We start from the raw sequence: 13,638 nt of genomic DNA, 5'->3' as shown, positions 1-13,638 counted from the left end.
CAAAGTGGCCTCGCTTCATCTCATCCGGCTCCCAGACAACGGCGCCTACCGGGGAGGAAGGAGGGCGCGGCGCTCGCCTCATCGCCTCCTAAAAAACATTCACGCGTCGCTCATTATCGACGCATCAAACGGCGGCAATTAATGCTCCGGGGGCACAAAGTAGTCCATGATTCCCAGAGCGGTTGGCGCCCACTCGCCTCACCTCGCCGCTTAATGAACTGCCGCGTGCGTGACATTCATTCGAGAGGGATTAGGGCGCACTCATTGCCACTTACAATACGCGGGGAATTTATCATTGAAACCAGTCCATTAACGGGACGAATATGAGCCGGGATCGCCGAGACCGTTGCTCCTTTTGCCTTGCCGTCAGAGCGAGAACGTGCGACTGTGGTCGAGAACCCTCTGGCCGCTACGCTGGGTCCACCTCGCTTTTCCAGACGCTTGCCTTGCGAGCTGCCTGCAGCCACCACTTTATAAAATCTGCTGTCTTTTATCCGTTACGTTTCCAGACAACTTGAACTCGCGAGCCTGCAAATTTTCGCACACTTCGACTTCATTTAAGATCTGCTTTATGGAGAAATGTGAAACTTGAGCAAAAGATGCATCCAGCCCTTATGAAGTGTGCTGTTACTTTTCGAGACGGTCTGCTAATGTTATTTGATTGTATAGGCAACCGGGGTTGCCTTTGTGCTTTGGACCACAGGGGTCTTAAACGTGCCCACTGACTTTTCAGAAAGATCTGCTACCCGACGAGCCCCTGTCACGGAGTCAATGTCTTCATCTTCCGTCTGCCAAGTTTCTACAACTTGTAGTTGTGAACTGTCGAATTTCAGGACAATGATTTGCTGCATCCTGTGGGCACTGAGTTCTTACGATGTTCTGCTCTCAGCAATTCACTAGTCGTAAGACACATCTCTTGGCATCAGTGTCTTCCTCTTCTTCTGGTGGACTGCCACATTTTTGAACAATTGAACTTTTGAACAAGCCATCGTCTCACCAGTCCTACAAATCTCTTTGATTGGGTCATTATGGTCACATGATCACAAAAGGTGCTTCACTAGTACCGAATATGTCTGCGCACACAGACCGTGGCTGCAACATGCCGAAGCACATACTGTATGCTGTTTATTTTACGGCGATCGATCGCGGGTCCACTCGAGACCTTGACTTTGTCCGGATCCGGACCACGGTCTGCCACATTGTAGACACGCGTGAAGTGCCAAATTTTGCCTCATTTCTATCGGTGAAGCGCTGCATGCAGAAACTTGGCGAAAACACGCATCCCTACTGTGTGGAATGAGCTATGACGTTTTCCGAGCAATTCGCTGTTGTTCGGTCCCATTTCTTGGGGTCAGCGCGTGGTCGGCCGGCAAACGGTTGTCCACTCGCGAAGAAGTTTTGACTGCGAGTTGTCAACAGAGCTTTGAAGGAGAGTTAGGCTGCGTGCATGTTGTGTAGCGATGCCTCTTTTGTCTCTCCATCATCTTGTCCCCGTCGACCATCCTTTTCCTGCTTAGCAATTTGAAAGTCAGGGCCATACCCTAGATTTGGATCCAGGATGATGTGTTTTCACGTGTTGTCATTCACATTCCTGCGTTGTGTGGTTCATCCCAACAGGAAGTTGGCCAAGAAGCACAAGGAGACGGTGAGTAGCTCCACTCAGCAGAGGGAGATGGGGCCGGTCAACACGGCCGACAAGAGCACCGCCAAAGTCAGCACGCTGCACAAGGACGACCCCTTCTCCACCTCCAGCCAGGACCTCAACGGATTCAGTAAGTTCAAACACGCTCTAATGGGCTGCGAGGGACGCTCGAATTCCCGGTCTATGCTTCAATGCTTCATCCTGCTATTTTGTCTCCTTCACTGTCATGATGACAAGGAGTTTAGCAATTGTCTGTTTGGATAGGGGTATTGCGACACATGGTCTCAATATGTCGGTGGAGTCCCCCAGGATTCTGTCCTTGGTCCTCCTTGTTGTGGTCGTTAACTTTTTAATTTAAGGTGCGTCCCAAAACATTTGTCTGGATGTGTCATGGAGTTTTGCCCCAATACTTTTATCCAAACTCAAAATGTCTCTACTTTTCACTTGGTGGAAGTTTCCTGATAGTTTTTGTGGCTCTTCACCATACCTAAAAGTCAAAATCATTCATCTGAGCTTTTAGGTTTCTCACCGCTGTGATGATTGTGCACACTCGCACTGTGCGTGTGTGTGTGCGTGTGTGTGTGTGTGTGTGCGCGCGCGCACGTGCGTGCGTGTCTCCCATAATTAGACAGAAGCATATAGGAGGGCATTTTTCTCTTGAAAATGTCACGCTGGCCTTTTGTGAGTGCTTAGCCATTGAAAGCCAAGGTTAGCAGAGAAGAGAGAAAGAAAAAAGGAATGAAAGAAAGAAAAAAAAAGGTACTTTGTCAGCACCGCATGCTGCACTTGTAAAACACATTCTCGCACCTGCGGCACTTTTGTTAATATTGAAACATGGCTTACTCATGGAGTCGCGTGCAGGGGTGTGGTGGCCATCGGGAATTAGGGGAGATTCCTGAATGGCCGCTCCACAGTCTTCTGTTAGCTCGTTTGCAGCACCAGCTGGGCATTTGTGGTAGTGTTGTGGAATGGTTTGGAATACTATTTGGCAGGCAGGACTTTTTGTGTCAGCCTTGGTTGCTCTGAGTTGCTTACGCTGCCCCATTTTCATGTGGTGTTCCACAGGGTTCAATGTTGAGGCCTCTGTTTTTTTCATTGCATTTGCTGTCCCTGGGTTCCTGAAGAAAGCTTGGGATTTCCTTTCACTGCTATGCGGATGACAGTCACATCTACTGTATGTCCCGCTGAGCAACAACAAAAAAAAAAAAAAAAAAAACACGTTTTCTCCTTAAGGGCACTTTTGTATTGTCTGGAGGAAATCAAACCTGGATGGCACGAAACTAAATCTGGTACTTCAAAGAAAAGAAAGGTTCCGGTGACCCTTGTAAATTTCACCCGCTGTTTTAATCTAAAGCCAAGAATCTCAAACTTAAAATTCTGAAGCTCTTTGCCTCGTGACTTTCCACAGGAAGCTGTTCTGTTGGAATTCTTTTGAAAAGATGAACAATATGTAATTGATAGATTTCATTCAGTGTGTTTAATCAATTCAAGTGAAAGAATTTCAAAGCAACCCTTGCGTCCTTCCATTTTTCCGTCTGCGGCCCTCAATTGATAAAGTGTGCACAACGTTAGGCAAGACCTCCCTGTCTATTTTTAAAACTGATGATCTGCATTCTTTTATCCTTCATTTGATGGTGTTTTCTGTTTTTATGTCACGAGTTTATGGGTTTATCTGTCTTCGTTTTTACGCCGGATTTTCACTTTGTGTACAGCTCTTTGTATGCGGCTGTGGTCGTTTTCTTAAAAGTGCCCTGAATAAAGTTGTGTTGAGACAAGTCTTAGTTGCGTCTTCATGCAAGCGTGTCTCCTTCCTTTGCATTTCCAGGCCAAAGGAACACGAGAGGTTTGTTGTTAGCTTTAGCGAGATAACTTGAATGGATCAAAGCGTTTTTACGGTTGTTGCGCAGTCGCCCGTCTTTGCGCTCGCGGTCAAAGCGTGGCGTGTTTAAGCGCTCTCTGCGTGTTTTCTTTGAGAAATTCAATATTTGTCGCCATTAGCGTTAGCGCGTTGTTGCCGCTTGTTTTGAATACGGACGATTGATCTCGCTCTTTTTTTCCCCCCTTTCAAGGCGTTCTGTGATGTTTCTCCTGTGAGGTTACTTACGCCTTTTCTCTTTTTTTTCCTCCCTCTTTCTGTGTCCTCCTGCTTCCTCATCTCGCTTCCCGCTGCTGCTGCTGCTGCTGCTGTTTTCCATCTTGCCTGCTCTTCACCTCTCCTTCCTCATCCTCCTCTTTTTTTTTCCCTCCCCTTTAGCCTCCCCCTCTTCCTGCTCCTTCTCCGTGCAGGGAAGCAAGACGCTGCAGAGCAAATCCCTGCTCACTTCCTACTACTCAGGTATACACGCACTCTTACACGCACACGCACACGCACACACACACACACACACACACACACACACACACACACACACACACACACATACGCACATACATTTCACAGTAGAAAAAGTGTTTTTCCTCCATGTTGAGATATTGTCGGTGGAAAATTGGATGATGGGGTCCTACCTGGACTGGATCATCGATCAGGCCTTTTCACGTTTTGGAAAAACCTTTAAGTGAAATAATTTGTCGTAATTATTTTCAAGTATAAGATATAAAAAAGAATTGAAATGAATATAGGCTCCGGCACACCCGTGTCTCCAGTGAGGATGGATGAAAATGTATGGATGAATGGATGTATTTTTTTCAAATCTTATTTGATGAGATTTTTTTACTTATTTTGTGGAATTGTCAGTATTGTCATTTCTGAACACTCCACCAGGGGAAATAACGACTAACCTCTGCACACTAGAGATGAAAAAGTTTTCATGAGATCCGAAACTTGGATTCCACCAGCATCACCTCAGAGCCCCCTCAACTTTTTATTTTATTTTATTTTATTTGTTATGATTGCTATTATTTTTTGTGATATCCTTGAACTGTAATGACAATTTAGCACAAAAGGCCGATACTCGTAGAGGTCATCTATTCTTACGAAACATTGCTCGAGCAAAAATTCGATGTCATCAATGTCATCACAGTGCCTCGGTTGTCATGGCAACGGCGAAGTCGTTGCTTTGGTTATTGATTATTGTGTTGCTGTCTTCCACAGTGTCTAAAGAGCCTGTACCTGCCACCGCGTCTCTGGGTAAGACAAAAGTCACCTTAGCATGAGCATTTTCTTCACCTGTGTGTGTGTGTGTGTGTGTGTGTGTGTGTGTGTGTGTGTGTTTCCACAATTGTTCAACCAGTGATGTAGCTTTGTGAATTGGGCCCATTTGCAGGGGTCAATGACTACTAAACTTCAACCAAGAAATATTCATAGATGGACTAAATTCAGAGTACAGATACGAGTGATCAAACCTTTGAGAGGAGTTATTTGTTCGATTTGTTACATTTTTAAAATTTTTAAATGTGTTTTTATGCATTTCTTTTTTTAAATCTTTACTTGGAAGTGCAAACTTCAGATACACTCTGCGGTGGAAGTAAGCGCAACTCAACCCACTTCACGGTTACTGTCCAACTAAAAAGACAATTGTGAGCCCATACCCCACTAGCTTAATGCTCACGCGAACGCTTCAAACAACGGATTTTTGAACGCAAACGGAGAACCGACACACTTTAGACATTCATTGTAACACTACTGTTGCCGCACTCACGTTCTTTATCCTCTGCGAGGAGCTGAAATGTTCACCTACGCTACATCCGTCTGTCTTATCCTGCCCAGAGGTGGCCGAGGCGGGCGACAGCACAGTGGCCGTTCAATCATGCAAACTGTAACGGCGGACGTGCTCACCACTCGCCTTATGTCATTCATGTGTCTGGTTTTGGGTTTTTTTTTTAGATAAAGTGGAATATTCTAGAGCGAGTGTTTGAAAAGATTTTCTTTTGACCCATTTTAGGCAAAGTTCAGTGGTTAATGGCAAACGATCTGCAAAAGACACGTGCACTTTAGTAGGTCAAATGTGGCACGGAGGAGCCATGCCGAGCGTGCTGGGATTCAAGGGGGAGTTGGGGGCGTAGGCGTGAGAGTGTGTGCATGTATAAGTGTGTGTGTTTTTCGGTGTGAGTAAATTGCACAAACGACAAGATGTACTATCTTGTCGTTTGTGCATTTTGGCTTGTGTTTGGGAGTGTGCTGGAAGTGGGTGTAGCTTCTGTGTGAATCTGTGTGTCTACTTATGTTGTGGTGTGTGTGTCGTATTATGTTTTGTGTGTGTGTGTGTGTGTGTGTGTCCGTGTGTGTATTCGTCGGTATGTTGTGATAGGTTGCTGCTGCCCGTCTTTGTGCTCGGCTCAGGTGTTTGTCTCAGCCCGATTGGCCGCACAACAATGCAGTGGCGCGAATCCTCGATGTTTCCCGCGGCGACAAACGGGCCGCGCGCGCCAGGGTTTCGCGCGCGGCGGGGGGAGTTAACGCTGATGCCATGCAAATCCCAAGGATCAGGATGAAGGCCGGCACGATGTCGCGTCTTTTATGTGCAAACACGTCTGGCTCTCACAATCAATTTCCTTCGCCGCGTCTTCCTCGTTCGGCGTCCTCTTCAGCCTTTTGTGTTGCCGCAAGGACGACCCGTCGCAGCTTTTTGTTTTTTTGTTTTTTTGTTTTTTTTTTGAAGAAAACTCCAGAAAAGAATAAGACGTGGTGCAAAGTAAGCAGGTACGAAACACTTGCTAACCGTACGTAAGAAGATCCTTCTGGGGTCTGTTCTTTACTTGTGTTTCCTTTTCTGGCAACTTTTTCAAATTTAGTCACAGCGTATGGAAACAGATATTCGTCTTTGAAATGGAATAGAAAGCCGCACCAAAAATGAACACAGGTGTTTGTGAAATACAAACTGGCACTTGAGAATCGTGTACGTTATATCGATATACAGTCCAGTAATAACGTAACTAAATCAAATGTAAAGAATCAATCAGCTTGTCCCTCAAAATTAATTCATTGCGAGTCCTTGTGGTGTGTGTGAGAATTAGCCAGCGGGAGGCAGCATAATATAGTCATGCAGACGCAACGGAAGAAGAGTTTCACGACTACTGGAAGCGACCTGCTAAACTCCAGTAACATTTTTTTTTTCTGGAGGGGAAATAAGGAATCTCTGTTTGTTGACGTGGCTGTACATGTATTGATGCCCTGTTTGTGTTCAACGATCTGTACTTTCAAAGGTTAAAACGCTCTGACCGTCAATGCTATACATTAGCCCGCCAATGGCGTTTTGCATTGTGTGTTAGCATGAAGCTAGCGGAAGGCAAAGCTGCGTGGTGGTTTGAAATTCTCTTTGAGTTGAAACGACTTCTGTAAATGTGTTCAAATGGAAATGACGATGGCAAACTAAATACAGTACGAAAGTAGGACCTGAAAAATGAGGTGCATGAACAAAGTATTTGTACTTGTGTACTTTCCACTTCTAAGGCCCATTGTGCGTTTTTTTTTTTTTTTTTTTTTAACATCAGGGCCCTCTTTCCCTTTGGAAGATGCTCTGGTTCAATGTTTTTTTTCCATTCCCCCCGACTATCCCGTCCCCCACCCCCGAATGGGCAATTATTCTCCCGCTGTCTCATTCAGCATAGCATTAGCTGAATGCAGGGTGATTATAGCTAATGGCAGCCATTTTGTGTGGCTGTAATGTGTCAGTGCTGGGTAATTGAAGGTGAGAGTGGGGTTGAGAGAGAGTCATTTTTAACCTTTATGTGCGGCCGGTCGGCGGAGACGCGTCTTGACTCTCTGCTTACGCAGCTTCTATTTGATATTACATGTGACGCATTGCATTCACGCCGCTCCCCGTCGTCGTCGTCGTCTTCTTTTCTTTCTCGCTCTCTTACCCCTCACAAAAGTGTCAAGAAAAGCTTTTTCCTTTGTATTCCTAGGAGGAGTCACACGTTTTGTACTGTGCCAAATTGTACGCCATTAAGATAAACAGTAAGAAGTGTCTGTCAAATAGTGCACTATCTGGACAGACAGTGAAAAGATTCTGGAAAATAGTGTAAGCAGCGAGACTCTTGTGTCAAATAGTGCTCCATTAAGATAAACAGTGAGAAACCTCTAGAAAATAGTACTCCAATTAGATAAGCGGCAAGACGCTTCTGTCGTACATATTTATAAAAACAGGAAAAAGCCTCTGGGAAATAGTTGTCCCATTACGTTGAACAGTGACAAACTTAGTAGTGCACCATTTTATTCTATTTTTTTTTTCCCCAGTGAGAGGCTTCAGCAAAATAATACGCCACGAAGTCAAACTGTGTGAACTGCCTGACAGAAACTGCAACGCGATGTTCAACAGCAAGAAGCCTCAGCCAAATAATGCGCATGGACTTCAAACAGTGGAAAGATTCAGCCAACTAGTGCAACGCCCAGTCAAACGTTCACGATGTCAGCCGTATAATCGATCATTAAGTTGAAGAGTGAGACGCTTAGCCAAACGGTACACCGTGAAAGGACAAGAACCGTAACAGAACGCATAAGCCGCACATGCACACGCACGCACGCACGCACACACACACACACACACACATTAATACATTTTTTAACCACCTGTGTGTGTGCGGTTAGCAAGGTCACATGTGCCTCAAGCCAGCCATGAAATGGAGTCATCGCAGCAGCTCCATAACACTGACAATGATGAAGACATCTCTCTGCCACTGTGTGTGTGTGTGTGTGTGTGTGTGTGTGTGTGTGTGTGTGTGTGTGTGTGTGTGTGTGTGTGTGTGTGTGTATATTCTCATTTGAACGACAACTGTAGTGTCTGTCGGTTGTGCACTTGGGCTGCAGCATCCAACTAATGACCCTTTCTGTGCTTGCACTTTGTATACAGCGGTGGTTGCTTTGAAGTGACATCCATACATCCAGCAGAGTTGAGTTAAGCTGAGTTCTTCTCCCTGCACCAAATTGAGTTCTATGTAATCATTTGAACAACAAACAAAAAAATAACAGCGTTCAAACACTGATGACGCCACACCGGGTCAGAACAAGGAGCAACATGTCCCACTGATTACCCTCCGAGATTCGAATAGTGCACCATGAAGTCAAACTGTGCACAATTCAGTTGAGCATTGAAAAGCAGCGGCCCAATAGTGCAGCGTAAACGCTGAGTTTCAAAAGAGCATCTGGAGGATTTTGTGTTTTGTGGTGAATGATCAAACTTTGGCATCCTTCTCCGCCTACACTCAAAGACAACCCCCCCCGTAATTTAGCTTCGCTCCTCCGTCTAGTTTGATGTGCGATCAATTTAATCGCAATTGGACAAAATCTCTCGGGCAAGTTTGTCTTCAAGGTCCTCTGGAAACAGCCGAGGGACCTTGCATAGGTTGCTTTCAAACAAATCGGAAGGCTTCTTTCTTGTGTTTTTTTCCCCCACGTGGCTTCCTGAACATTGTTGTCGGCTATCCCATGATAGACACGCCTACTTTCACGGTGGCAAGTCAAATTGGCTTTCTGGACCAAATTTTAGAAAAAAAACATTCGTGTCATTGCAATTGAGCCTAAATGGCAAAAAGAGCAAAACGGTCGACTTCCTGTGTCTTTTCAGGCAATCTTGAGACATTTTTTGTGGGAATACTCACGATAGACACGTCGACCAAAATTCACGTCGGCCAAACTGCGTTCAGGGCCCGGCCGGATTTTGTTGGATGTGCTTGACCATACCATCCATACCACTGTCTACGTTTAGCAAAGAAAAAAAAAAGTGTTGTTGTCGTCACGGTAACCCTGACGCCATTTCGTCTTTGCTCACTCGCTTGACAGACAGCAGCCAGCCATCGCTCGCCCAGGCCTCGCTGACGCTGCAGAGCTTCCCGTACGGCGGCCGGGAGTCGGTGGAGCTCGCCTACCAAAGCGGTACGTCGCCTGCGCCGAACTCGTGTGCGGCTTGTTGGAACGAGCGACCAAATTGCTCAGCGCTTGCGTGAGTTTTCTGCCGATACTCCAGTGTCCCAAAACATTTGTCCGCGCGCCGATCCTCAGGTCAGTTCCAGGCGGGTCAGTTCCAGCCGGCCATCCGCGTGGCCGACCTCCTCCAACACATCACGCAGATGAAATGTGGACAAAGTTACGGCTTCAAGGAGGAATACGAGGTGAACGTCGACACTGAGTCAGAATTTCTTTTTTTTTTTCCCCCCCAGAAAGAAAAATCTTGAATGACTCCCCAATGATGAAGTACAAGTTAGACTTTTTTTTTACCAGATAAAAGTCATCATTTGATATTGTGATAGGAAGAAAAAAGTATACAGAAGGAAAAAAAAAAAGTTGCATTTTTTAAAAAGATGGATGAATAAAATAACAATAAGAATGATTTCAAAAAGGCAACCGTAGCAGTGCTTCCAAATACAGCAGGTGACTGACATCTCACGGTACTAAAACCTGGAATGTATTTTTTATTTTTATTTACGGTGTAAAGGCATTTACTTTACAAAAAGATAAGATAACCCTAGCCCCCCCCCCCAAAAAAAAATCCAACGATACTGTACAATACAAGGAAATACTGATTAGCGGCCAACCGATAAGAAGCAGGTTCAAAGGGGGTTACTTCAGGGCACCGTTTCAAAACCCATCATTTTTTTTGTTGCACGTTTCCAGTTGCAAAAAGTGCAAACTCTTGTTTGCTTCATGAGACATTTTTTTCTGACATTTCCGACTGACTTGCGTTGGTGTTTGCCGTTGTAAATATTCATGGCACGTTTTCCCGCTTCCTGGCCGGCCCCCGAGCATCAGGCCCGTATCAGCTCCCATAATGCACCGCTTTCGTACCTCGGCCTTTTCTAACTCGTGCGTGTGTGTGTGTGTGTGTGTGTGTGTGTGCGTGTGTGTGTTTTCAGGCTCTGGCGGAGGGACAGACGGCACCCTGGGAAACAGCCAAAAAAGATGAGAACCGCAACAAGAATCGCTATGGTAACATCATTGCCTGTGAGTACTGACACTCTTTTATTTCCCGTTCTGATTCTTGTTGTTAGCATTCGGCGCTGTTAGCTTGAACCAGCGATGTTGCCTTCTTGGTATGAAGCAGCAAAGGGGCTTTTAGTCGGTCAACCATTTTAGGTGCAGTTGGTTCAAAATGGTGCCCAACTCTTTACTTATTTCTGATCAACACACAGCTCACGGTTTCACTTGGAAACATCAAATGCGGTGGCGACGTCTATCACAAGCAGTCCTGGACACGCTGCAAATGTGCCGTTTGGGTTTGAATTGGTCTTTTTAGGCTTTTTGCCGAGTTGCGCCGAGAATGATTTTTTTTTCTTTTTTTTTCTTTTCAAAGCTCACAGAGCCAGCTTCACCTAACGTGCCCATCTATCACGAAAAGACCCACAAATAAGTCTCCAAAAGCCATGCCCGAAACAGCAAGAGTCTGACATTTTTGTTGAAAAGATCCATTTTAGACTCAATTGGCTTTTTTGTTTGTTTTTGAAAATTCAGCCTCCCTGAAGACAAGTTCACTCGGCAGCATGAAATTTGGGACAAAAGTCGACAATAACTCGACCAGTGGGAGAATCTTAAGAAATCTTGCCAAACTGTCACAGAAAGTCTGCCGCTTTGATTGGAAGCAACCTTTTTAGGGCCATTTCCAATGCTCCTCCAAAGACAAACGTTTGATTTTTCATTTCATTGGTACCGAAGTTGACACCCGTATAGCCGCCAGACGAGCGACACCTCATCATAAAATTTGTCCGAAGATGTGGGTGGAGCTTCGCCGACTCACTATCAAACAAAAACTTCTCCTAACTCTGTTCCACTTGCTGGGACTCGTTTTTTTTTTTTCTTTCCCCTTCTGAATGTTAGAACGGTCATGTCATATAATGAAATCATTAGAATACACAGGTGGGCAGATGATGAAGCGATTAACAGTTTGACGCACCTTAAGAGTGTGAAAATGCATTAAGGGGCATTTCTTGTCATGCTGTTGTATTGTGGGCGCTGACAGGTTAGAGCGGCGCGTGTGCGTGTGTGTGTGTGTGCGTGAGCGTTTGAGACGCACGTACATAATTAAAGGTCTCCGTGTCGTGTTGGCGCCTCGACACGGCGAGCGGAAGGCTCTCAAATGAAAGCGCGAAGAAATGAAATAAGCTGTCAAAGTTTGGATTGGCCTGCAGGAATGATGATGAATTTGCTATTAGTACAAATGTTTTAATTACCGGCCGCCTGCTAATGGAAAGTGTCCATCTCACGCAAAAGCTCATTTTCTTCAAAGAAAATGTCGTCAAAAAGCCCCCCAGGGAGGCCGCGCGCCTCCTTTGCCTCCATCAGACCGCGAGGAAAAACATTTTGCTTGAACTCCACTTCACCTTTTTCCCCATCTTCGTCTTCTTCTTCTTCCTGGAAGCCAAGCAAACCTTGTGTAAGATTCCGCGCATTGATCCGCTCGTGTTTGCGGCACGCCGGGAGAAAAAAAAAGATGATTTGTTTCTGCTCTTCAACAGTGCAAGCGTCGTTTTTTTTTTTTTTTTAACCCTCTGGCTTCTATGTGGGCCGATTTATGTCCACCTCGCTCCCGATTCTTCTCTCTCTTTTTTTTTTGAAAGCATTTTCATTAGCCGCGTTAATACAAATGTAACGAAACTTCACAAAGGGTTGGGATTTGGCTCATTCTGTCATTTGCAGTTTCTGCTCATTAAATCAATTGGTCATTTTTGGATGCTTTGATTGTGACTGCATCGCTTTGCCATGTTCACAAGCAAGCTCGAAAATGAACAGCGTCTATTTTGCCGGCTGCTATCGTGTGAATGCAAAATGGCAAATAAGAATCCATTTCTAGCCAAGTTGCCATTGTCGTTGGCTTTTTCTCCCCACGTTGGAAAGCACGGACATAAAACAAAGCTGTTAAATTCTCAACCAAGTTACCCACCGACGGTCGCCGGTTCGTAGCACAACGATCCGAACAACATCCTCATTGTCACCAAAATTGCGTTAAAAGGTGAAAAAAAATGTTCAAGTGGAGACGAATGTCTTTTTTTGAGCTGTCATCCGAGCGACAGCGACTAGTCTGCAACGCGGCGGCGAGTAGCGCTGACGAAGCGCGCCGCCGCGCTTCGTTATCGCTGATTGCGGCGCCGTCGGCGTTTGGAAGCCACCGCTGCGTTGGAAAGATGACGATATGACGGGGTGAACAATCAGTGCCGCTTAATTATCTTTCCGGGGTGGGGATTGATGATGATGATGATGATAGATGGCGGCATGATATTTTGATGCTGTTTGATGAGCTTTCGTGAGAGTCTGTCACCAATGCACACATACCAAGCCAAGATGACATTTGGTCGAGATGCCTATCATGAGTCGACCCACAAATAAAGTCTCAAAATGTTGAAAAGGTAGCCGACAATGCCGGTCTAACTTGGAATATGGCAGACATCTCCATCATGAATAGGCCTTTCAATCAGCCGTTCCTGAAAAGCGACAGGAAGTCTGCCCTTTTGCTTCAAAGTCACTCTTTTAGTTCACGTTGGCCATTTTTGGCGAGCGCCGCAAAGGACCTCCTCCTGAAGATATTTTCCCCGCTTTTGACCCGATTTGAAGGATGAACAGATGGATAATGCTGCAAAACTGTCAACAATTTGAGTTTTGCTCATTTCGTCTTGACATGCCACAGAAACATTGAAGTCCAGGCATGATGACTGCAGCTCATGCTGTTTTGGTTGGTTTTTTTCAATTCAGCCTTTGCGCCCGAGTACACTCTGTACTATTGAAGAGTACCCACCAAAACGTCTCATGAAGCCACGCCTGCTTTGGTTCAAAGCGGACTTTGAAGTTCTTTGGGCCATTTCCAAGTGGCTTTTTTTTTTTTTCTTAATGTTTTGGAAAATTCAGCCCCCAGAGCCACTTTGACTGAGCGATGTGAAATTTGCTATACATGGCTTGGCGACCAAGAATCCACCCTCAAGAAAGTCTCAAGAAATCACGCCTGAGAAGACACCGAAAGTCTGCCATTGAACTGTTGTGTGAACTGCGTCTGCGTGTGCGTGCGTGCGTGCGTGTGTGTGTGTATATGTGTGTGTGTGTGTGTGTGTGTGTGTGCGTGTGCGTGCGTGTGTGTGTG

General features: G+C 45.5%; 1 protein-coding gene across 12 annotated transcripts in view; it reads left to right on the top strand.

The window, feature by feature from the left end:
* Nucleotides 1-13,638, top strand: part of ptprt (protein tyrosine phosphatase receptor type T) — a 133,951-nt gene that overhangs the window by 78,918 nt on the left and 41,395 nt on the right. For all 12 annotated transcript variants that reach the window (XM_019860518.1, XM_019860515.1, XM_019860517.1 and 9 more), the window contains 6 exons: nt 1,618-1,772; nt 3,897-3,977; nt 4,734-4,769; nt 9,360-9,452; nt 9,579-9,688; nt 10,430-10,517. In XM_019860518.1, coding sequence (XP_019716077.1) covers nt 1,618-1,772; nt 3,897-3,977; nt 4,734-4,769; nt 9,360-9,452; nt 9,579-9,688; nt 10,430-10,517 — 563 coding nt within the window. The remainder of the gene's footprint in view (nt 1-1,617; nt 1,773-3,896; nt 3,978-4,733; nt 4,770-9,359; nt 9,453-9,578; nt 9,689-10,429; nt 10,518-13,638) is intronic.

This window comes from Hippocampus comes, unplaced genomic scaffold (genome assembly GCF_001891065.2).
Source record: "Hippocampus comes isolate QL1 unplaced genomic scaffold, H_comes_QL1_v1.1 scaffold106, whole genome shotgun sequence".
In the NCBI taxonomy this organism is placed as follows: Eukaryota; Metazoa; Chordata; class Actinopteri; order Syngnathiformes; family Syngnathidae; genus Hippocampus; species Hippocampus comes.
The sequence above is the reverse complement of the archived record's forward strand: the minus strand, read 5'-3'. Positions and strand labels throughout refer to the sequence as shown.